The sequence below is a fragment of the Neomonachus schauinslandi genome, chromosome 5 (assembly GCF_002201575.2).
Source record: "Neomonachus schauinslandi chromosome 5, ASM220157v2, whole genome shotgun sequence".
Lineage (NCBI taxonomy): Eukaryota > Metazoa > Chordata > Mammalia > Carnivora > Phocidae > Neomonachus > Neomonachus schauinslandi.
Genome location: NC_058407.1, coordinates 51,886,300 through 51,912,185, shown reverse-complemented (window position 1 = coordinate 51,912,185; position 25,886 = coordinate 51,886,300). Strand labels below are relative to the sequence as shown.

General features: G+C 40.9%; 1 protein-coding gene across 2 annotated transcripts in view; it reads left to right on the top strand.

Moving 5' to 3' along the window:
• Positions 1–3,945: 3,945 nt before the first annotated feature.
• Positions 3,946–25,886, top strand: part of SRGAP1 (SLIT-ROBO Rho GTPase activating protein 1) — a 264,777-nt gene continuing 242,836 nt past the window's right edge. For both annotated transcript variants that reach the window (XM_021678635.1, XM_021678634.1), the window contains exon 1: positions 3,946–4,012. In XM_021678635.1, coding sequence (XP_021534310.1) covers positions 3,946–4,012 — 67 coding nt within the window. The remainder of the gene's footprint in view (positions 4,013–25,886) is intronic.

Here is a 25,886-nt window from a genome sequence, read left to right as displayed (position 1 = left end):
CACAAGGTGGAGCAAAGGTACAGAATTAGAATCACTGTTGCCTGTCTCCCAAACTTGCCTCACCCTGGCTTTCTGGATTTTAAGTCACAGGCATTCTCCATATCCAGCTTTGTGAAGCAAAGTGGGCTCCTAAATATGGGAGAGAGAAGGAGAACCTGAAAAAGAGAAAACTATGAAAAGAACAATTGATTTGTTAATCACGCTGCATGGCTGGATCAGAAGAGATCCATGGAGGGAAAACCAGGAACCCGTCATACACATTTCGCTGTACGTGAACCTGCCTCACAAGTTTAAAGAACCATAAATTCACAGGAAGCAGAGTAGAAAATTGGGAAAACGCACTTTGGAGGCAAGCTGATATGGGCTGGAATGCTGGCCCAGCCAGGTCTTTACACATTTACTGGGCTTTCTAGTTTCTCATCTGTAAAATGAGGACAATGGGATCCACCTTTGTAGTGTTCTTGTAAGAATGTACACAAAATGCTTTGTTTAGTGGATGGGACCCAGTTCCAACAACAGTAAGATGGCGATTTACTGATATTAAGACATTAACATTCAAAAACATTTATTGATGGTTTATTGGACATGATGAAATCAAAGATGTTTAAGATACAGTCTCTGATTTTTATTTTTTTATCTTTAAAAAAAGTTTTAATGATTTAAGTAATCTGCTACACTTAACATGGGGCTTGAACTCACCTCCCGGATATCAAGAGTTACAGGCTCTTCTGATTGAGCCAGCCAAGCGCCCCGCCCCCGTCTCTGATTTGTAAATAGCGTTCTTTCAAAGAAGATTAAGACTGAGATAATAATCACAAAGATAACTAACATTCTCTGGGTATGGACAATGGTCCGACCTATAAGCTCTTTAAAGGACTATCTCAGTAAGCGCTTATCACATCCCCAGGAGCTAGGCATTAACCCATTGTACAGATGAGGGAACTGAAGTGCTGTAATTTTTATCAGCTCAATCAGGAAATTGCAGAGCTAGGATTCACTTCTAGACACTCTGTCTTTGGGGCTTGTGCCTACCACAGTAGTTCAGGGTTAGCTTCAGCCAACAATTCATTTCTAGGGGCTGCACTTTCTGCTGCCAAGTTGTACTTGCCAAGTGCAAATATAAAATCCCAGTAGCACCATGGATGGATGATATGAATCACATTTATATTTGACTGCAATCATCACCAAAGTAAGCTGCTTATCTCTGATCTCTCTCTCTCCCCATGCCCAACCCAGCCCTCCACACTGCCAACAGTTATCTTTATAAGGCATATATGTAATCATGACACTTCTCTACTTAAAAAGTTCCCCATTGTCTGCAGAACTGTGTCCAAGAGCTCTATACAGGAGGCCTCTCCCAGTTGGCCCTGACCTTCCTTCAGAGCCTCTCTGCTTTAGATATTCTGGTTCTTCACTGAACACTCTTACATAAGACAGTTCCACATGAAATTAGGGCAGTCAGGAGTTCCATAGTTAACCTCTTGTTTGGCAAAATGGAAAAAAAAATTAACTTTTTTTTTTTAAGATTTTATTTATTTGACAGAGACACAGCGAGAGAGGGAACACAAGCAGGGGGAGTGGGAGAGGGAGAAGCAGGCTTCCCGCTGAGCAGGGAGCCCGATGCTTGGCTCGATCCCAGGACCCCGGGATCATGACCTGAGCAGAAGGCAGACGCTCAACGACTGAGCCACCCAGGCGCCCCCCCAAAAATTAACTTTTTAAAAGATTTTTTTTTAAAGTAATCTCTACACCCAACTTGGGGCTTGAACCTACAACCAACCCTGAGATCAAGAGTTGCATGCCCCACTGACTGAGCCAGCCAGGCACCCCTTAAAAAAATTTTTTTAATTAAAGTTTAAAAGCTGTACAATTAAAAACAATGTGCACACACTATCAGCTGAAACATAAATATATATTTAAACTTTCAAAATGTTTTTCACCTCCTATGAGAGATCTGGTATTTTAGTGGAGGACATCTTGTAACTGTATTTCCAGTTGCCCCAAAGGATGATGTTCCTTTTTTCCCCCTAGAACCCAACCCCTTCCGGAACTCTCTGAGGTGGCAAACTGCTTACTAGTCATCCTTCAAATCCAGTTTAAATACCACTTCTCTAGTCCCGAGTATTTCTCTTACAGCATTATTGTACTTTATTTACTTATTTATACAATAAACCTTGAGATCCTTTAAGGTAGGGACCAGGGACCTGATCCCCAAGTCCCTAGCTCTTAGCTTGGTGTTTGGCCCACAATAAGAACGTCAAAGTTTATCACTGGATACGTGAATGAATGATCAAGGTCTAAAAGTCCCTACTCTGTTTAGATCTTGCAGCGGAAACATTTGTATACTGGACACGCCTCTGACCAATCGCTAAGGCCCACACTATGTCAGAAGTGATTAGAAAGAAGACAGGAAAGGTCCAAAGTCTTGCGTCTTGCGTCTCTCACAAAGCTGGTGACCACGCCTTTTCCACCACCTCAGCTCCCGGGGCTACTTCTAGGATGGGGAGAATACTGTGTTCAAGATGGGTATTTTTCTCCATCTCGACTGAAGAGCTTCACCCTCCTTTGATTTTTTTTTTTTTTTTTTTTGACAGCAGAGTCGTGCACAATCCAGTGAACCTCCAGATTTCCTACTGGGGTCCAACATCTTGGACTCCCATCCCTACCCGTCAAGAAATCCAGCTGCAACTCTGGATTTCTCCGATGGATTCTGAAAAAAGCCCCTCCAGGACCCCCTCCCTCGGCCCAAGACGGCCCTGGTCGGGAAGGGGCTTTCCAGCGGCGGGGGCTGCGGTCCGCCCCGAGGGCCGAGCCGAGCCGAGCCACAGCCGGGGGAGGCGTGGGGGGCGTTGCCCACGGCCGCCCGGGCTCGGCGCGCGGGGCGGGGCCGCGGGTGGCCGCGAGAGGCATCCATCTTCCCGGACCAGCCGGCGTTTCCTCACCGAGCGTGGCGGGGGCGAGGGTGAAGGCCACGGGCCGCGGCGCCGCCCCTCCCGCGAGCCCTGCTCCTCTTCGCCGAGTCCCGCGCGGCCGGTCGGGCCGCTGCCGCCGCCGCCGCCCACAGCTCGCTCTCTGGGCGCCGGGAGCCGCGGGCCGTGGGCGCGCCGGCAACTTTGCGGCCGCCGGGGGCGCGGCTCCTCCCGGTGCGCGTGCGAGTGTGTAGGGCAGCGGCGGCCTCCTGGGGGCAGCAGCAGAAAGCGGGACGAGGAGAAAGAGGGAGCTTCGGCGCCCCGTGGCCAAGGAGGCAGAGGCCCCTCGCGGCGCCGGCTGTCGAGACCTAAACTCCGCCGGGGCTGCGCCCAGGACGCGTTCGAACGGCGCAGCGGCCGCCCTCCCGACCAGCGGCGGGGACTCGCTCTAGGATTACGTTTGCTTTCGCCTGCCCGGGCGCTAGCAGCCGCCTTTGCCTACGGGGAAGCGGCGGCCGCGGCAGCGGCATCCCGGCCCGGGTGGGACCCCCGAGCGCCCGAGCCGGCGGCTGGAACAGGAAGGGAGGGTCGCGGCGCCCGCCCTCCACTGCCGGCCCTGCCCCGTGTGCCCGGTGCGGGTTTCTAACAATGGTGCGGAGCGCCGGCGCGAACCCCGCGTCCGCCCAGCGGCCGTAGAGGAAGTGGCCGGCTCCGGGTGGGGTGGGCAGGGAGACGCCCCCCGCCGCTCGCTCGCCGGAGTTTGCCTGCGCGCCGGGCCTCTCCGGCCCCGAGCCCGGCTCCCCGCCGAATCACCGACGGCAGCTCGAACCGGAGAGTATGGTGCCAGCGCCCGGGTTAATCTAGTCCTCGGCTCGCTTCTTTTTTCCGCCGCCTCTTCTTCCTCCTTTACCTCCTGTCGGTGCTGCCTCTGGGTTCCCGGTGTGTGGGAGTACAACTCTCTGCCTCTCCGAGGAGACCGGTTTGTGACAGCCTAACAGAACTTGCCCACTGAAAGCAAACCCAGAACAGCTGGATAATGTCCACTCCGAGCAGATTCAAAAAGGACAAAGAGATCATAGCCGAGTATGAAAGTCAAGTCAAAGGTAAGGATGGGAGCGGCTGCCTTGCTCCTTTTGTGTGCCTTCTTGTCATTGTGCTCGAGGAGTTGCATTTCTAACTTGGTGTCTGCGTTGGAAGAAGGCGGTGAGGGCAGCCAGAGCCTCTGGTTGAGCCACCCGGGGGTTCGTACAAGCCAGTCCCCGTCCCAGTCCTAGTCCCATCAAGCCCACAGGGAGCTGGAAACCGGGTGGCTTTGCCGGACTGCCAGAGCGCATCTCCACTAGAGAACTGGCTTTAACTTAACCACCTTCAGCCGGGCAACTCACATGGGAGGCAGGCGGCAGCTAGTGGTTCCTGCCCAGTTACCCTCTTCCTCCTCCTTATTATTCTTTTTAACTGATATCTTTGTCACTACATATATATATGTATATATATATATATATATGTACTTTTTTTTTTTAAGGAGTCCGGACACCAAGTGGTCTAGAGCTTTATTGAGTGCAGACGATTTTAGACATTTACTCTGTTCACAATTTATTAGGGTGAGTCCGCCTTTTGTAAAACAGCTCCCTAAAAGCTTGGCAGTTAAGCCAAGCAGGGACTAGTGGAATCTGACTCCTCCTTTATAATGGGCCAGAATTCAGTGCCATCTTTCACATTCACACGGGAATATTGCTTTATCATTTGCAGGAAGCTACTTGCATGTAAAATGGTTTGAATGTTTAAGTAGTAGTTTCAATCCATTTACATTGTCAACTAAGGAAGGAACCTAATTAAGGTTGATTAAGCATTTTTACTTAATGTGCCTTGTGGTTTTCAAAAATAGGTTTTCTCTCTAGCACAAGTATTTTGTGTTGCTGTCGAAGTGTTTAATGAACACATATCTCTGTTGTGTTGGGGTTTTGTTTTTGTTTTTGTTTTTCCTTTTCTGTGGTCTCTCCTGGGTGGTTTTCCCTATTGAGACAATGGGTGGAGTGTTGAGATTGATGCTGTTATTTGGAATATTCAATGCAAAGTTAGTAACAATTGCTATGGAGACACCTGTGTTTTTTCAGATACAGTCTTACAAAAGGGCTGCTGAGGGAGGCATTCCTTACTTGCCTTGGGAAAGGCAGGAACAGCCTGGGTGTTCTTTTGTACGGTCAAGTTGTGAAAATGCTTGGAGTCCTGTGAGAGGACCTGGAGGGGGACCCTCCATCACCTAGAGGGTGGATTTGGACCAACTCATCAAGGCCACGGACGTAGTGTGCAAGCCCAGGGACTCATGTTTCTTTAGGCTAACCCCAGTAATGGATTTGAGCTCACCGTTGTTCAGGAAATGATTTTTAACTCCTTGTAATTAATATAATTTATACTTACAGGGACTGGTTACATTGACATGGAAGTTATATTAGCAGAGAAGTAATTATTTCCTTAGTGACAGGTAAACTTCTTAAGCAGAATCTTTCTTAATGAGTGCAACACAGCCTAAAACCTTTCATTCTAAGGGGGAACTCCTAGTCACCATTCCTTGTGCAGGTTTTCCACATGGCTCTTTGTGGTAGATCTTTGAGGGATGGCAGTCTGGTTTTCTTGCTGCCTGGAGCGCTGACCGGCAGAATGCACTTTCAAGTATTGGCTTAGTTATTTCTGTTCTAAAGTCATTGGTCCATGATCAAGTCCTTATATGAAAAATAATCTCATGATTAATTTCTTTCAGACCGTGAAATCTGTTGTTATATGACTACTGATATGCTTGAGATAAAGGCCCTCTACGTTAAAAAAATCAATAAAATGGGATGTGTTGTAATGTTTAAAATGTGTCTTTCAAATCCAATCCAAGAAAAAATTATGAACGTGGTGAGGATTATTTTTGGAACAAATTCTGTCCCATAGAAAGTGATCTTCTCCATTCTCTTCATCCTTCCTCATTTACATATACCTACAGTCTTCAGGCTGCTTTCAGACTCTTTCCTAACCTGGCCTGCCCTTCTCATCAGGACCTGTGTCCAGACTTTATCTATTTCCACTCCTCCTGTTTCTAACCCAGATCATTATAGCCATATGCAATTATGGGAATAGGGCAATACAATGGAGTTGGATCATGCCCACCTCAATGGCACCAGTTCACCTGTACTTCTAAGCAAAATCAAGAAATGAGTGGGAGAAAAATGACAGTGACATAGTGCGTGAGGCCAAGCCATCCTGCACAGTGAGAGTAGGTTCCTTAGTAAGGATGTGAAGTCCAGGACTCTGGTTTTGTTTCATTTGCTGAGTCCCTCTGTAAGGGTGAGCACCTTACCCTAGTAGAGTGCTAGTCCACTGCTTAAAGGTATGTGGTTTTGGAACAACCACCTCTTTTAATTCCAACCAACTATTTCATCTGTTGATAAACAAAAGATGTGGTCTATTCGATTGCTGAAGGAAAACCCGGCTGTGCTGGACTCAGAAGAGAAGACATAGGTCTGTTCCCAATGAATAAAGTCACATATGTTGGAGTCTCTGGGTGACTTCAGGGTATGGGTGATTTCAAGAGTCATTTTTGATTAGGTGTGCTTTTTTTTTAACCTTCTGACTTAGAACTTAATACTCCGGAGTATTGTTCTTTCTTTTTCTCTCCCATTTCCGTAATACCAGTTGCACGAATCTCAGAATTTCTGAGATAATGGTTTCATCTAAAGGAATGACTCCAGGTATGGGATTTTGCCACTGTGGCTCCCACACATGTTTTGGGAACAGACTTCATGGAATTATTCTCAACTGTGAAAAGAACCATCATAGGTGACAATGTGTAATTTTATGTGTAAAACTATAAATCCATCTAGTTAGATACATCATGTTGAGTAAGTCACGTAGCTTCTCTCTGGCTTTTGGTTTTCTTAAAAGATGAAGAGTTTGGGTTCTCTCAGTTCTAACGATCTTTGAGTCTGATTGAAGATGTTGTGTCAGTTCATATTAATCACTTAGTAAAAATTTCAAGCTTTTTGCATTTTCTTTTGGCCACCCGGTTGTGGGGAAATCGTCTTTGCTTTCACTTTTTTTTTTTTTTTAAAGATTTTATTTATTTGTTTGACAGAGAGAGACACAGCAAGAGAGGGAACACAAGCAGGGGGAGTGGGAGAGGGAGAAGCAGGCTTCCCGCGGAGCAGGGAGCCCTATGTGCGGCTTGATCCCAGGACCCCGGGATCATGACCTGAGCCGAAGGCAGACGCTTAACGACTGAGCCACCCAGGCGCCCCTACTTTTTTTTTTTTAATAATGAATTCACAAACACTGTGTATCATTTGAGTTCTCAGAAAATTAAAATGTAATGCAATAAGGAATATGGAAAAAACCGTGTTCAGAAAAGTATAGGGCACAATTGTAAGAGGGGATAGAATTATGAATTATACAAGTTGTCAAGGAATAGATAGGTTTAAATCAGGGACAAAAGGACCTCAAGCAGTAATTTAAAAGGAGTGTGTTAGCTAGAAGAAAGACTATTGCATGTGTGTTAGTCAACTTCCCAAAGATTTAGAATCCAGAGAAGTTAATCTCTTGTTTGTGGCGGCTCTTAAGAAGCCAGCTTGTCTGGAGAAGCCTATGAAACAAAAGCCAGTTGACTATGTTGCTTGTTAGCATCTGGCAAAAAGCTTAGCAGGGGAATAGATTGTAACAACTGGCTAACAGAAGGTTTGGAGATCATCTGGATTTTAGTATTCTATGCAATTTTTGAATTCTGCAGCAAAAGTATCATGGCACACATATAAAAAAATACTGGTTCCCATATGGGAACCAAAAGAATCAAAAGACACATTTTGTGAGGTGAAACCCATGGACTGAGTGAGAGGTTGTGTTTGTTTTTAATAATGCATGTTGTTAGTTGCTAGGAATTGACAGCTATTATTTGCAATATTTTCCCAGGGATAATCTCATACTCATCTACATGCCATATGTACAGGAAGTGCTAAGAAAATCTGTTGTTCTTCGACCACTCTGCTGCCTGAACTACAAATAGTACATTTTGGTAGCAGACGGATCGTGAGGAAATGCCAATTCAGTTTGATGTGACCCCATGTCATGCAGTAGGTTTCAACAGGAAAAAGTGCTGCCGTCACTAATTCAGAACCTATATCTACATCTGATGTTCTTTCATCTGACCTGTAATAGAAAACAGCAACAACTTAAATTATGAATTAAAACTTTATAGCTGGGAGGGACTTTAAACATTTCCTGTCCAACCCATTCATTTACACGATGCAAAGGAAGCATGATAGAGTTACACAATTAACTGTAACCTACCTGGGGCTAGAACTTGTTTTCAGGAACAATGATTTACTTTTAGATTCCTCACAAAGTAGAGCAGGAGACAGAACACTTCACTGTTCAGACTTTTTTTTTTTTAAGATTTTATTTATTTATTTGAGAGAGAGAGCATGAGCAGTGGGGAGGGCAGAGGGAGAAGGAGAAGCAGACTCTGCACTGAGCAGGGAGCCCGACTCAAGACTCGATCCCAGGACCCTGAGATCATGACCTGAGCCGGAGGCAGACGTTAACCGACTGAGCCACCGGGCGCCCCTCACTGTTTAGACTTTACATTCACTGAAGGAATCGTAGTTGGACCTAGAAGAGAACAGCAACTCCTCTGCTGTTAACAGGAGGAGTTAATTAAATTGATTAACTGTAACTCAGTTTTTTGTTTTTTTTTTTCACCAAGATCATTTCAAGAAACCACAATGTGCAGGCAGTGGCTTCACATACTTGCCTTAGGATCAAGAAAAAAATATGGTGAATATGTGCAAATGTAGCTTGCTTGAAGTTTTGGTCAGACTAATTGGAGCTACTGCAATAGGCCCTCTTATGTTGCCCAGAAACCCTGGTTAGCTTCATGAACTTCAAAATATATTAAGGAATAGTTTGCGAGAAATTTTTGAGCAAAATGCATCCTCCTGAAATATAGTGAAGGTTGGCAGGTACTACAGGATGACAAATCTCAGCTTTAACAGTCTGTGTTGCTTGGCTTACTCTTGTGAAGTGTTGACCAATTTAGGAGCCACACATTTTCAACTCTGGTTCTGGTTTGAGAGTCTGCTTTGTAGTGTGGCCAGACCCTTTTCTTATTTCATTCATGCTACTCATTTTCCCTTCAATTCAGACAATTAAGAATTAAGGTAAAGAAAAGGGAATAAGCTGTATGTCTCTTCACTCTATTTTTGTTTTAAATTTTTGAAGGTAGAAAGTGGGATTAGGGATAGTTATTTGAAGACATTTTTAGTTATTTAAAAGTATTTTTTATCTCTTGGTCCCCAGTTACTTTTTAGTGTGTTGACAGCATATATATTTGCGCTCCTGTTGGTATTTCAAGATGGGAGGAAATAGAACATGGTGTTGAAGAGTAGAGATTTTTGCCATTGATCACATGTGTGATCTCTGAGAGTCCATTTCTTCATCTATAAAATGGGGATAATAATAGTACTTACTTTCTTGTCTTTGTAAGGTTGCAGCGAGGTGATTTGTGGAAAGCTTTATCACAGGCTTGGCACATAATAAATAGACAGTAAAAATCAGTCCCTGTTATCTGTGTAATTTTAGTTTTCTTTACATTTCAACTGCTTCTTGTTACATTCTGACTGAGATAAGCTTTTTGAAATTCAAATACCTAATCACCAGTCTGCTAGCTGACTAGATCCCAAAGTGGGTGAGTCTTTAATCATCCTGATAAAAGTCCCATGTACTTTTGGAATGGAGTGGAGCAAGTTTCATGGTGGAAATACAAAGGGAAATGTGATAGGCAAACCAGAGAGATTCCCAGCTCCTTATAAGTGGATTTTATATTGTCATTATTTTTATCCAAGTACAGGTAACAGCCTGAAAGCGTTATATTTACTGGGCCTGGGCTGCCATGTGTTTGCTTACAACTTTTGCTTTGAATTTTCTTTGCCTTTGTTCAGTGATGTATGGAAAATGGAAACTGTAGTATAGTCCGTGGCTTTTATTAAAGGATTCTTGGGCGCCTGGGTGGCTCAGTTGGTTAAGCCACTGCCTTCAGCTCAGGTCATGATCCTGGAGTCCCGGGATCGAGTCCTGCATCGGATTCCCTGCTCAGCAGGGAGTCTGCTTCTCCCTCTTACCCTCCCCCTTCTCATGCTCTCCCTCTCTCTCTCTCAAATAAATAAATTAAAAAAAAAATCTTAAAAAAAAAAAAGGATTCTTAAGACATCAGATCAAGTCACTGATTTAATTTCATGGTCTTGAGAAAAATATATATATTCTTAAATCAATATGGAAATGAAGAATTCACTTATAACTGTGAATTTGCTTCTGCTTCATGAGACAATACTTTGATTTTTTTCCCAGCTTTATTGAAGTATAATTGACATATAACAGAAAGTACTTTTAAAAAAAAGATTTATTTATTTTAGAGAGCGCTCAAGTGCTCGAGCAGGGGGAGAGGAGGGAGAGGGGGAGAGAGAGAGAGAGAAAGAGAATTCCAAGCAGGCTCCACACCCACAGTGTGGACTCCACACAGGGCTCGATCCCACGACCCCAAGATCACGACCCCAGCTGAAACCAGGAGCTGGACGCCCAACCAACTGAGCCACCCAGGTGTACTGAAAGTACTTTGATTATAAAATGTATTGTTTGTGTATTTTTCATACCTTTTAGTGCAGAGCTTTATTGAACATTTATTGAATGAGTAGAGCAATCATTTGGATTGTCGTTCCTTTACAGTATAAGTTAACATGGTGATCATTCAAAATTATGTAGGGTGTCCAATAAAGTATTACCACAAAATTAAATTTAATTCAAATAGCATGTAACTTCTTTAGAATGTCGTAAAGTTAAAACCAGTCTAAATGTCCAGCAGTGGGGAATGGTTAACTAAATTCCACTGGGGGTGGTTAACTAACTTATACACGTGGAATGTTATCCAGTCATTACCAATACTTTTTGAAGAACATTTTGGTATGGCGAAATATTTTACAATAATTGAAAAAAAAAAGACTATAAAAGGACATTGAAATAGTAGTAATGAAAAACAGTCACAACTAAAGCTAACAGTTAATGAGTGTCCATGCTGTGCTGGTTACTGCTGGGGCTGCTTCACATGAGTAGACTGAGCTCTCCGTGTACATTGCAGGCTATAATGCATAATGGGAGGAATTTCTGGTTATTTTTCCTTCTTAGTATATGTTTTACTTCTTGTGGTTTTGGACCACAGGATACCTTGGTAAGTTTCCTGGTTTAATCCAGGAATCTCACAATAATGTAAAAATAGAGATTTCTCCTTTTTTCTTTCCTTCCCTTGTTTCCTTATTTCCCCCTTTTTTTCCTTTTTCTCTCATACAACATTCTGAAGGTATGCCATCCAGGCCAGCAGGATTGTTTTGCCTCGATAAGTTGTTTGAGTCTTCTTCATCTTGTTGCTCTGCCATCACCTGGGGAACTGCCTGATTGAAACTGGGTCTTAAGTATATCCATGTTCTAGCTTGGGGGAAGGAAAATGAGTCTTGAGGAGCACCCGCCTCAGTGTTTCAAAACCCAGGCCAGACATATACGAGACAATTTTCATTCATTTAACTGGTGAGAATATAGTCACATGGCCACATCTGCTGCAAGGGAGTCTGGCAAACATAGTCTACCTGGACAGCCCGGTTTCCGGCTACAACTCTATGACCACGGCAGAAGGAGTGGAAGATTTTGGTGGACAACCAGCAGTTAGCATAAAGACAGGCTTTTTTGGAGAGACCGTCTATTGGGGTGAAATTGTATTTTGTTTTAATTTGTATGTCTTTGATTGCTAATAAGATAGAGCATCTTTTCATGTGTTTACTGGCTATGTGTTTTTTGTCACTAAAATACTTATTCATCTCTTTGCCCATTTATCTGCTAGTTTGTCTTACTGATTTGTGAGTTTTCTTTTTAGTGTGTTCTCATTGTTAATCTCTTGTCAGTTATATCTGTTGCAAATATCTTTTCCCTGTTTGTAGCTTGTACTTTCAAAATTATAAAAGCTATCTCTTGATAAACAGAGGTTTAATTTTTTCAGATGTATCAATTATTAACTTATGTTTGGTGTTGAAGCAATCTTTCCCTACTCTGAGGTCAGAAGGATATTTGTCTATATCCTTTTGTAAATGTTTTAAAAATTTGCTTTTGACATATAGGCTTTCAATTCATCTGAAGTTTATTTTTCATACTGTGAGCTAGGGATTATATTTTTAGTTCTTTTCATATGGATGACCAAAAAAAATTTTTTTTAGCTTCATTTGCTGAATAGTTCCTCACTGTATTTTTTTAAAGTAAGCCCTAAGCCCAGTGTGGGGCTTGAACTCATGGCTCTGAGATCAAGTGTTGCATGCTGTACTGAATTGAGCCAGCCAGGTGCCTCCTAGTCCCTTCTTTTAAAAAGTGACTGACCAGCTCCTTATGTCTTGATCATAGTTTCATACGTACATGAGTTTATCTCTGTATACTATTGTGTTTCACTGGTTAATTTGTAGTTTCTTGCACCAGTATTACATTCTTTTAATTACTATCGCTTTATAATGAGTCTTTATATCTAGTAGGCCAAATCCTCCTTCCTTATTTTTCCAGAATTATCTTGGTGATCTTAGTCGTTTCTTTTCCAAATACATTTTAAAGATTAATTTATTTATTTTGGAGAGAGAGCAAGAGAGAGCGAGTGCATGTACAAGGGAAGGGGCAGAGGGAGAGGGAGAGAATCCTCAAGCAGACTCCCTGCCGAGCATGGCGTCTAATGCAGGGCTCAGTCCCAGGACCCAGGGAACATGACCTGAGCTGAAACCAAGAGTCAGACGCTGAACAGACTAGACAGAGTCACCCAGGTGTCCCTCTAAATACATTTTAGAATCAGTTTTCCTTCCCCAGGAAACGCACTGGCATTTTGATTGAAACTGTGTGACATCATAACTCAACTGGAAGAGAGTTAACGTCTATATAATATTAATTCTTCCTAGCCATGAATATGAATATTTCTCCATTTACTTAGTTCTTTTTAAAAATATCTTACTGAAGGGATGCCTGGGTGGCTCAGTTGGTTAAGTGTCTGCCTTCAACTCAGGTTGTGATCCCAGGATCCTGCTTGGTGGGGAGCCTGATTATCCTTCTCTCTCTGCCCTTCCCCCCTTCTTGTGCTCATGCTCTCTCAAAATCTTTTTAAAAATTAAAAAAATAAAATATATTAATGTAGGGGCACCTGGGTAGCTCAGTCGGTTAAGTGTCCAACTCTTGATTTCTGCTTAGGTCATGATCTTGGGGTTGTGAGATAGAGCCCCATGTTGGGCTCCATGCTGAGCATGGAGTCTGCTTGAGATTCTCTCTCTTCTTCCCCTCCCCCTACTTGCATGTTCTTTCTCTCTAAAATAAATAAATAAAATCTTTGAAATAAAATAAACTACCTTACTGTAAAGTTTTATATTTTCTGTTTTTGTTAGATTTATTTCATGATATATTATAATTCTTATTACTAATAGTCATAAGATCTCTTCTAAAATTGTGTTTTAATTGTTTTCTGTTAAATAGAAATGCAGTTTACATTAGCATATTAGTCTTATATCCAACCACTTTTGCTGGTCTATTATTATATCTATTTATTTTTTTGTAAAAAAATTACTTGCAAATCAAGACTATTTTATTTCCCCCTTTCCAGACTTTAAGGCTTTAATTTATTTTTCTTGTAGTTTTGCCCTAGGCAGAATATTGAGTACAAAGTTAATAAAAGTGGTGACTTTGGCATTCTTTTCTTGTTCTGGATTTAAAGGAATCTTTTTTTTTTTTTAAAGATTTTATTTATTTATTTGAGAGAGAGAATGAGAGAGAGAGAGCACATGAGAGGGGGGAGGGTCAGAGGGAGAAGCAGACTCCCTGCTGAGCAGGGAGCCCGATGCGGGACTTGATCCCGGGACTCCAGGATCATGACCTGAGCCGAAGGCAGTCGCTTAACCAACTGAGCCACCCAGGTGCCCTAAAGGAATCGTTTTAAGCTCCTCCTCCCTTAAAGGATGATGATTGTTTTCGATTTATTATATACACTCTTCATCAAGTTAAGTAGAATCTCTAGTATTTCTTGTCTACTTGAGGTTTTAATCATTAATAGGTGGCTAAATGTTATCTTTTTCTTTTTGTATCTATTAATATCATTTTCTTTAATGTGTTAGTGTGTTGAGTAATGTTTATAAGTTTCCTATTATTAAACCATCTTTGCATTCCAGAATTAAACCTGTATTGGGGTGCCTGGGTGGCTCATTCGGTTGAGCATCTAATTCTTGATTTCAGCTCAGGCCTTGATCTCAGAGTTGTGAGTTCAAGCCCCATGTTGGGCTCCACCCTGGGCATGGAGCCTAGTTTAAAAAGAAAACAAAACAAAGCCCACCTGTCTTCATCATTGTATTTTACATATATAAAAACAGTTGGGGGCACCTGGGTGGTCAGTCAGTTAAGCATCTGACTCTTGATCTCAGCTCAGGTCTTAATCTCAGGGTTGTGAGTTCAAGCCCCGTGTGGAACCCAGTTAATAAAATAAATTAAAAATTAAAATTAAAAATAAGTTAAAAACAGTTGGATTCAGTTTGCCAATACTTAGGGGGTTTTGCCTCTCAATTCTTGAATGAAACAGGGCTGTGGTTTTCCTTTCTGATAATGTCCTTGTCTGGGTTCGTATCTCTTATTCTAGCCTCACAGAATGTGTTAGAGAGTATTGCTTCTTTTTCTCCTTTGTGGAAGTTTGACATTTTGGAAAATTCCTTTCCTTGCAAGTTTGGTAGGACTATTTGTCTGGGTCTAGATATTAACTTTGTGTGAAGAACTTTTTAACTCATCAGCAGTTAGTCATTTTCTTTATTAGTTATAGGATTACTTATTCTTTCTATTTCTTCTGCATCATAAGAACTTTTTAACTCATCAGCAGTTAGTCATTTTCTTTATTAGTTACAGGATTACTTATTCTTTCTATTTCTTCTGGCATCAGTTTGGATAAGTTATATTTTTCTAGAAATTTGTCCATTTTATGTTTTCAAATATATTGATATGTTAATGATAATATTCTCCTATTTTTTAAAAGTGGCTGATCTGTATTGATTCAAAACATTATTAAAATTTTTTTTTGCTTTATCTCTTGCTGAATCTTAAAAGGGGTTTGTTTTTGCTGGTTTTTCGTTTTATTTTATTGATTATTGCTTTTTTTAAAAAAGATTTTTATTTATTTATTTATTTATTTGTGAGAGAGAATGAGAGAGAGAGAGAGAGAGCATGAGATGGGGGAGGGTCAGAGGGAGAAGCAGACTCCCCGCCGAGCAGGGAGCCCAATGCGGAACTCGATCCCGGGACTCCAGGATCATGACCCGAGCCGAAGGCAGTCGCCCAACCAACTGAGCCACCCAGGTGCCCGATTATTGCTTTTATCTTTACCACATCTTTCTGATTTTTTTTAGGTTTATTTTCTTTATTTTTTCTTAAGTTGGATGCATGGTGCATTTATTTTTATCCTTTTTTGGTACTATAAGCATTTAAGACAATACATTTCTTTACTAATATAAATGTTATTTCTCATATAAGTATTATTCCTAACAAAGGCATCTGTTCTTTGTTCCTAATAAATATTTATGATAATTCTCCTTCAAGTATCACCTGTGCGATATCTCATAAGATTTGATATGCAAAGTTTATTAAAATTAAGTTCTAAGTATTTTTAATTTCTCATAATGGTTTCTTCTTTGACCCATGAGGCATATAGGAGTATGCTTTTAAATTAAAACAAAAAAAGTGAGGATATTTAATTTATCTTTTAAAAAAATATAATTACATTGTGATCTGAGAGTAATAGTGTTTGAAATTAGTTGGGGATTTTTTCTTCTTTTACTATCTCTGGAGGATTTCATGTAAGATTGGAATTATCTGACTCTTAAATGTTTAGTAGGACTCGTCAGTAAAGTTATCTAGGTCTAGTGCTTTCATCAAGAAAAAAACATTTGTCATTGCTTCCACATTTACACATTTTCTGATTGATGAGCATAACATCATTTATAATATTCTCATATCTTTTCAGTCTGCAGTTATGCCTCTTTTCTATTAATAACAATTGTCTGTGTGCCTTTTCCCCTTTTTTCCTTGATTGATTTTGCCAGAGGTATGATTATTTTATTAGTTTTTTAAAGAATAAGTTTTTTGCTTCCTTGATTTATTTTTCTTCTTTTCTAATGTAAATATGTAAGCGAATAAAATTTTGTCTAAGCACTGCTGTACCCGCATTCTGCAAAGTCTTACATGTAGTGTTTTGGTCATCTTTCAGTTCTACGCATTTTCTAATTTCCATTATGATTTTTGTTTATTTGTTTTTTGTTTTTGTGGACTTCTATTTTTTATTATCTTTTTTTATTAACATGTAATGTATTGTTTCAGGGGTACAGGTCTGTGATTCATCAGTCTTACACAACTCACAGTGCTCACCATAGCAGATACCCTCCCCAGTGTCCATCACCCAGCCACCCCTTCCCTCCCACCCCCACTCCACACTAACAACCCTCAGTTTGTTTCCTGAGATTAAGAGTCTCTTATGGTTTGTCTCCCTCTCTGGTTTCGTCTTGTTTCATTTTCCCCTCTCTTCCTCTATGATCCTCTGTCTTGTTTCTCAAATTCCTCATATCAGTGAGATCATATGATTTTGCCCATAACTCGTGTTCTTTTTTAATGTGTTTAAAATTTTCCAGATATACAGTTATTTCGTTACTGATTTCTAACTTAATTGCATTGATTTTCTTTGGTATAACTCTTGTATACTATTGAAGATTATAAGCTGCATCCTCACCTGGCCCTTTCCATCTCCTTCTCCTGCTTTATATCTCTCCATAGCACTTATTATCATTAATCTATGTTATATGGACTTCATCTTATTTGGGGGCTTTTAAAATTCCTTTCTTATGTGAAAGTTGGTGATGTGATTAAATCATATTTTAAAAACACTTTATCCTTCATTTTAGTTTTAACCAGAAGGGTCATGCTGGGGCATCTATCTAACTTTAATATACTGTAGGAAATAGAAGTCTAATATTCATCTTTTGAAGCTATCAATATATTATAATTTTTATTAATGAGATTTAATTGACATAACATTAGTTTCAGGTGAATAGCATGTTGTAAATATTGCAAAATAACCACCACTGTAAGTTTAATTAACATCCATTACCACACAGAGTTAGAATTTTTTTTTTGTGATAAGAACTTTCTTTTTTAAAGTAAACTCTGTCCCCAACATGGGACCCAAACTCAAAACCCCAAGATCAAGAGTTGCATTCTCTTCCAAGTGAGCTGGCCAGGTGCCCCGAGATGAGAACTTTTAATATCTACTCTCCGTAGCCCCTTTCAGACAATTATTTTAAATTTTTCCCGTATCAATTTCTATTTTAGCACAACAACCCTATAGAATATATAGTTTAAGTTACCCTGAGAAGAACTAGTCTTGTGTTTTTTCTTAAAGAGTATTACAGGATCTGGTCCTTACCACCTAGAATAATATCCAGGATCAATGCACTGAGGATATACATACAAGAGAGCAAATAATATTACACTAACAGTTTTAAATTCTCCACATACAGGTTTGGAAAACTCCAGCATATATGGCTTCTAGTGATGGAAATGTGTAGTGAAGACTCCCAATAAAGGGCAGAGCATGAAAACATCCACATTTTATCAATAATCTGAGCTGCTGTTGGAGAATCTCTGGGTTTTTGCTATTGCTAATCATCCAGACTCTGCTCTTTCATTCTTGCAGTTTGCAGGTGACAGTTTCTCCTTTCTTGTGGAACTACTCCTACCATTTCAGCCATTGGAGTTCTCCTAAAAAGCTGGCTGCAGAGACCTTTAATAATCCAGGGCCCCCTGGAAGAGTTAGCACCCTCCATCCTTCTTGGCGTCACAGCAGAGTAACTGAACCATCATCACGAGAGCATTTACAAAGCTTCCCGCAATAATTCTCAAAGTGCTGGATGTTCCAGTTTCTGGGCTGTCATTTTTCACCCCTTTCTCAGTTGGTCTATGGAAGACCTCTGAATTTTTGCCCTTTGCCTTTATTATTTTGAAGGTGTGGCTTACAAAAACAGCGCCCTCCCTCAGACCTCTAGCAATTAAGATAGAACAATAGGTGTCTGCTTATCATACTTAAGTCAGACAATTTTCACTTCTGAGGAAGTCCAGATTTTAGTCTGGCTGTGAAATTAGCATGTTTGAAAAATGGAATTACGCCTCTGAACACTTACCAAGGAGAGCAAGTGGGAAGAAGTCAGGCTGCTCATCTTGTGATGAGGTCTTGGCCAGGTGGCCTGTTTTGGTGTCCGGTCAGTGTAGTTCACAAAAGTTCTCCTGTGAGGATCACTGATGGCTTTTCCTTGTGCCTTGTACCGACTGTCTACAGTTCGAGCACAGTCTAGTCAAATTATAATCCCCAGGCATCAGGAGAAAGTCTGGCATTCATAGCCAAAGGTGTGACCATTGTAGGACTGAGTGCTGCCTGCTGCCCGTCCTTGGGGCAGAGGTAGGTGAGGAGAGCTAGGTCAGAAGAGCCATCCGAAGGCGCAGGTTGAGCAACACTCCAGAAAGTGGAGGGCTGTTCTCTGGTGGACTTTGAGCTCGAGTAGTTTGCTCGTATTTCTTCTTTGTGCCCACTTCTCCTTTTTCTCTTCATCATTGCAGATGACTGGTGCATTCCTTACTGATAACATGGCACAGAAAGCTGGCAAGTTTTGAAACTTTAGAAAGGGAATTTGTTAGATTTTGTGACCCTCAGCAAGAGTTTTCTGGGTACACTGCTACAAAAAGAGAAAGAGCTGATGAATGCCTTTTCAAATGGCCACTCCATTTTTAAGTTGAACTTCTACTGCAATTGTTTTCACAGTGTTTACGGGGAGTTTCACATGTGTCACCAAAAGTTTATGTTTGAAAGATTGCCAGGCTGTTTTTCTAGAGTTTCAAGTTTTAATTATACTCATTTTCCTGCATTCTCCAGATACCTAACATAGAAATAGATACCTCTTGTTTGAAGCTGGGACATCTCCTTCCTGCAGCTAAGTTAGCATTGTAGTCTCTCTCTTTTTTTTTCCTTTCTTTTTTTAAAGATTTATTTATTAGAGAGAGAGAGAGAGAGAGTGGGGGGAGGGGCAGAGAGAGAGAGAATCTCAAGCAGGCTCTCTGCTGAGCAAGGAATCTGACACCGGGTTTGACCTCAAAACCCTGAGATCATGACCTGTGTCAAAAAAGAGTCAGACGCTCAACCCACTGAGCCACCCTGGCACCCATATAGTTTCTTTTCTGTCAGACATTGCAATTGCTCAGTGGTCATGGAATTAAATTGTGAAATAATGTACAGAAAGCTCTGTGCACTGTGAAATACGAAAAAAGTTTCTTTTATTGCCTTTGCGGTCAGTGGATATTTCTGACATTCTCATACTGCCATGTCCCATTTTCAGATAACCACGTAATACTCTGAAACACACATGCTCACATAGATCTGTATGTTTTGTGTAGCATAGGAGTTTATAGTTTATGGCCTTGGGAATCAGACTGCTAGGGTCTGAATCCTGGCCCAGCCACTCTCCAGCTATTTTAACTGTGGGCCAATTACTTACTCCCATCCTGCCTTGCTTCCTTGCCTGTAACATGGAGATAATAATAGTGAGTGGAGGGGGGCTGGTGGCGAGGGCAGTGAAAGAATTCACCCAAGACAGAACAAGGGAGATAGAAGTCTGTTGAATGCACTGCAAGGGAGCAGCTGGGAGGGCAACAGCGGAGAGACTGCTGGTTAGACTGCCACCAGGCGATGGTGAGGGGCCACAGTTATAGGGCGTGGTGAAAGCATATGGGGGCATAAGGAATTTTCCCTTTTTTGGTAATCTTAGGAACTGTGCCTGGTTGTAAGTAGCTTATTGGTCAGTTAGGGCCTTTGGCTATTCCAAGGGCGGGGGAGGGAGGGTCACGTAATACATCTGGTTGTATTCAGCTCAGTGATCTCTGTGGGGCCTTTGGCCTTGCCCAAGTTTGCATTGCTCAAGCCTGTTGCCTAAAAGTGGCCTCTACACTTACCTCAGAGCATTGTTAAGACAAGTAGAGTGTTGAACAAACAAACTGGCACACAGTAAGTGCTCAAAAAATGTTAGTGTATTACCACTTTATGAACTCTGGCTCAGGAAGCAATAATAATAAAGTTCAGGTTATGGATGACTTAGTAGCCAAAAGGAGACTAAGGAGACAAGAGGATTAAATGTGATATGGAGTCTTGCATGGGATCCTGGAACAGGAAAAAGACATTAGGTAAAAACTCAGGACATCTGAATAAAGTATGGGCTTTATTTTCCCAAAATACTAAGAGTAAGAAAATAATTGTTTTTAAAAATCCCATTTATATAACTTCTTTGATTATAAAGAACTTGTTGGCTAAAGTACAGAATTGGTAAGGCAAAAAATGGAAATTCTCAAATGGATTGGAGTATATACCTCCAATGGCATTATTTGTATTTACATTCATAATATTTATACATTAATCTCTCTGTGTACTTACTTAGCAAATGTGGTCATTTGCAGAATAGTTAATATTGCTCAGCACTGTATCATCTATAGCGTGCTACTCAGAGTTGGTCCCTAGACCAGTGCTGGGCAGCAGACTATTTACCAGTCCATGAGGAGACAAGGTGCATCATGGTACTGCTTTCTTTATCCCAAAAGTCTTGCTACAAATTAATGTCAGCTAAACTAAGCTGTGATTAGTGATGTGATGATTTAGGTTCTGGCACAAGCTCTTTATCGCATTATGGATCTGGAATGAACAGTTCACCAACCTTCATTGGAGTGGTATTGGTCTGCAGCATTCCATAGAAGTATATCGAGATCTGCCTGATCCCTGTAATAGCGGATACCATTATTTGTTCTTTGTTGATTTAGAGAACAAGCTTGTCCTTCAATGTAGGAGTGGTGGCCACTTAACCAATGGCCATTGGTACTTTAAACATCATTATTTTCAGGGATTGGGCTTCCTTTAGAGAGGCAGTGTGGTATAGAGGTTAACATCTTGGATAAATCCAATTCAAATTGTGGTTCCTCTGGAACCTCAGTTTTCCAGTTTGATAATGGGTGTGATGATTACATCTATTTTATAAGATTGTTGTGAGGAATAAATGAGTTTATACCTGTAAAGAGTTTAGCACTGCTCTTGGCAAGTGATAAGGGTTCAGTAAAAGTGAGCTGTTGTAATAATTATTATTATATACTACCACCTGAAGCTATTGTCTTAATTAGTGGCAGTTTTTTTCTTAAATGATTTAAAACTCACTCATCTCCAGAGAGATGAAAATTACTTAACAGACTTAAATCTTACAAAGCAAACACTAAAAATGTAAATTTTAATGGTTCTTTAGAAAAGCAATAGGAGACATATAGCCAATCTCCACAAGCTGTACTGGGCCCAATCTTAAAAGAATTGTATTGGTAAACTTCTTATGACATTTAGTTACAAAGAAGTACTTTGTTATAATTCTTTGTCTTATCATTGTTAGAGAACCTTGTGGGTTAATGTTTTCTCTGTGTGTATGAATATAGCTATAGTAGGTTGCTCTGCCATTAACCTGCACTAGTTAGTTGTTCATTAAGTGTTGCCAAAAATAAATCATCTGCCACACGGATGAAGAGAACCGTAGTTATTCCAGCTGTTGTCAAAGGCCTAATCCTCTGCTTTGCTTCCAGATAGGATATATCTGTATAGTATGTTTATGTGTGTTTGTTTCTTTGCTCCCTTTGAGCATGGCAGCAGCCTTCCTAAAGAACACCTGAAACAGACAGCAGCTTACAGGTCTTCCATACCTAAACTCTGATTTCTCTTCTGCGTTAACCTACAGGTACTCACTATTCCATTAAAGTCTACTACTTAATTGTTTGAGCTAAGACCTAGTCTCCCCTAATAATGAATCCGAAGAAAGCTTGGGTCCACCCTTATGCTTCTGATTTGATGCAGAATGCCTGATTACAGTATCAGTGTCTCCTTCAGTTACCACTGTTACTGCTTACAATACCAGCAGCTCACATTTATGAGGGTGTTTCTTTTAATGAAGGTCATATTGGTGTCACCTTACAGATGGGGAAAATGAAACTCAAAACTTAGAAACTTGCAGTACTTTCCCCAAGATCACACAGCTACTGTATGTTGGAATCACCACAGTTCAAACCTATGCACCATCCATTCCATAGAGCTACGGGAAGACACTGCACTGTATGAGAGGCTAAATGCTTAGATTTCATGTCACTCACTCTCTTTAAACTTAGAGAAAGCTAGGAAGAATGATTGTCATTTTTGTCTTAATAAACAGAGTTGATGATATCAATTCAGATAAAAGTCTTTGTTGTTCAACAACTATGTACTAATATGAAGTTTTTGTCTTATTATCTCAATGGATTTCTTGATGAATCTCACTGTGGGGTTGCCTCTTTGTATGTAACAGAAAAGGCATTTTGGGGAGAAATATTTAAAAATCTAAACCAGAATATTCTTGCCAAATTTAGTGCCCTGTTCCTAGGGATAAGAATCTCTGCCTCAGCTCTCCTGTTATTCCCACCAAAAGGCCTTGCTGGTTCCCAAGAGGCCCTGCCCTGTCTTGATTTCTCCTGGGAAAGAAGTTGTATCTCTCTAGCTAGTTCTCTAGATTTACGCAAGACTTCACTTTTTTTGCTGTTGTTCCTCTTTGAGGGGGTGTTGAGGCTTCTGGTAGACCCTCTCAGGGCTTTAGATTTCATGTCACTCACTCTCTTTATAGGTCAGAATCACCTAGAGGGTTTGTGTAAGCAGTTTGCTGGGCCCCACACCCAGCCCTAGAATTTGCATTTCTTACAAGTTCCCAGGTAATGCTGATGCTTTTAGGTCAGAGACCACACATTGGGAACCATTGCTGTAAAAATCAAAGCAATTGTGTTACTTCCTTAAGTTAGCCAATTTAGATGCTAATTTTACTCCCTATTTCCCTAAGATCTTTACCTTTCTTACAGTTGCTCTCAATTCCTGTAAATGGACATCAGATCATGGCAATTTAAACTAAGAATATAGAAAATGCATGCAGCCCTCTGCTTCTTGCTTTGCTTCGCACCCTCCCCGCCAGTCGTCATAATTCGTTAGTTTCTCAAATTATAAAAAACCTTTTCACATCACATCTGGGTAAATTGAAAACTAAAGTGGGAACATGATGAACCCTTAAGAAATAAAGCTTGAATTTCCTTACAATTCTGCATGTGCTTTTGAACTAAGGAAAAAGAACACAAGGCAAAGTAACCTTTTCAGGACCTCCTGTGGCCCATTTCCATTTCCTCCCTTGGCCACTAACTCTTAGGATAGTCAGGAGACCTGACACCTAACTCTGGAGCTACTGAAGTGCACCTTTTACTGTGGTTAGTTATGGTTAATTCAGGATGTAGGATGTAAGGATGGAGTTTTTCTGTAAACAGGAAATTTTATTATGTTTCATGAGAGCTTTTATTTGATTTTAAAACAATCCTGGATCCACTGATAATTCATCAAATTGCTATAGCAATCCTTACATAAGAAATAATGTATGTGAGAAGCTCTGAAGTCAATCAAACAATAAGGAGAAAAACTAAACAAAATTACCCTTGAAAATCCTAAAGTTACCATGTTACCAAGAATTGCATCTGTGAAAGCTCAGAAGCCAGAAAACTAACTTGTGTGTGTGTATGTGTGTGTATGTGTTTTAAGTAATCTCTATACCCAATATGGGGCTCGAACTCATGACCCCAAGATCAAGAGTCCCATGCTCTTCTGATTGAGCCAGCCAGGCACCCATGTTTGTTTTTGCTTATAGACTATGGCTTCACACTTGCATGTGGCCAAGGTCTAGTTGAAAGAGCAAAAAGACATTGAGGGAAAAAGATTTTCCTTCCTCCCCAGCTCCCTTACAATTAAATAGGGACATATAGTTTAATTCCAATAAATTAAATGTGCTTATAATGTGACTCCATTATGATGTTAAGATAGTTTAAACTTTTGATTCTGAGTCATTGACTTAAATTCTTTTACAGTCATGGTGGAATTAAATATCATTCATTCATTCACAAACAGCTATTTTTTTTTTTTTTTTAAAGATTTTGTTTATTTGACAGAGAGCACACATGCACAAGCTGGGGGAGCAGTAGGCAGAGGGAGAAGCAGGCTCCCTGCTGAGCAGGGAGCACAACGTGCGGCTCCATCCCAGGACCCTGGGATCATGACCTGAGCCGAAGGCAGTTGCTTAACCGACTGAGCCACCCAGGTGCCCCCAACAAACAGCTGTTAAATACCTCCTTTACCACACTGTAGACTCTCCAAGTGCAGATGTTTTTTAATCAAGGTACCTGCTTTGCCTTATAGTAGTTGCTCAGTCAGTGTTCATTGAATTAATACCTAATGAAACACAGCCTGTGCCTTTTTATGGATTGTGCTCTAGATTTAGAGATGGAGAAGTAAATGAGATTTGCTAAATGATATGTTAGAGGTGTTTTGAATTGGGAGCATTGTGCAGGAAGAAATTAGTTCTGCCTGGGAGAGAACAATACACACTCATGGGAGAGACATTTGAGCTAGCCTTGATGGATGAGTAGGAGTTCTCTAGGAAAGGAAGGGCATTCCAGGTGAAGGGGAGTCTCTTCGAGTGAGTGATTCTGTGTTTTTCCTTTTTAGGAGGTGTTAGATTAGTGTTTTAAATGCTTTGAGCAGAGTAGAGAGATAAGAATAGAAAGGTGTGTATTGGGCACGTATTAAGTGCCTGACAGTGTGCCTGCATTTTGCATGCATTATTTTGTTTGAATCTCACAAGAGACACATGAGGTAGACGCTGCTTGCTAGTTCCATTTTCCAGATTAGAGAGTTGAGGAAAGTTTATTCTGCTAGAGATGACCTAGTGAGGTGATGGCCATTATGCTTTATGTTCTTAATGGCATTCAAGCAGTTTAGACTTCGTGGACGGTGAGAAGCCATTGAGGGTGACAGGATGAGGTTCTAAGGTACTGGTGGACTAGAAAAGCCCGAGCAGGGAGGCCAATTTAAAAGTCTTGTAGTCTACCGTGGCATATTGAAGGCTTCAGTTCTGTCCTTGACCTCGAGGGTGGAAACGTTGAGAGATAAGGAGATCTGAGAAGTGGAATCTAGAGGACTTGATGACCCATGGGAGAAAGAAGTCAACGATCAGGTTTACAGAGGGGAGAACAAGATGCATGGTGTTGGGGGCGCCTGGGTGGCTCAGTCGTTAAGCATCTGCTTTCGGCTCAGGTCATGATCCCAGTCCTGGGATCGAGCCCCGCATCGGGCTCCCTGCTCCGCGGGAAGCCTGCTGCTCCCTCTCCCACTCCCCCTGCTTGTGTTCTCTCTGTCAAATAAATAAATAAATAAAAATCTTAAAAAAAAAACAAAAAGCCACGGTGATCTGGTGGAAAACAGTGTCATGATTATTTGTCTCCTTTGAAACCTTGTGTTTTTTTATGTATAATAGCAGAATATATTAGCACAGTAGTACAGGTACATAATTTCTAAATACAGAAATGGAAACACATTGAGATTATTCTCACTTTTTCTTTATGGGGTGTACCATCAAACAAGTTTGGAAGCTACTGATTCCAGCGTCTCCAAGAGATGGGTCCCCATCCACTGGGACAAGAAAGATTGAATAGGTGAGCTGAAAAGGTGACTATCTGTACTTTTATTTCTGTAGATGATTATTCCATGTTCTTTCTTTTTGATCCATTTGTCTTTTGCATCTCAGAATAATCCAAAACATCTTTAAAGTTGGATTAATGATACTAAATGTATTCCTTTCCTATGGGACTGATTCTGTTCTAAGCTGTTCTTGTCATTGGAGAATATTAGAAGTGGAACAGGCGTTAAGGTCATCTAATCCAGCATTTTCCTACCCATCCAAAATCTCA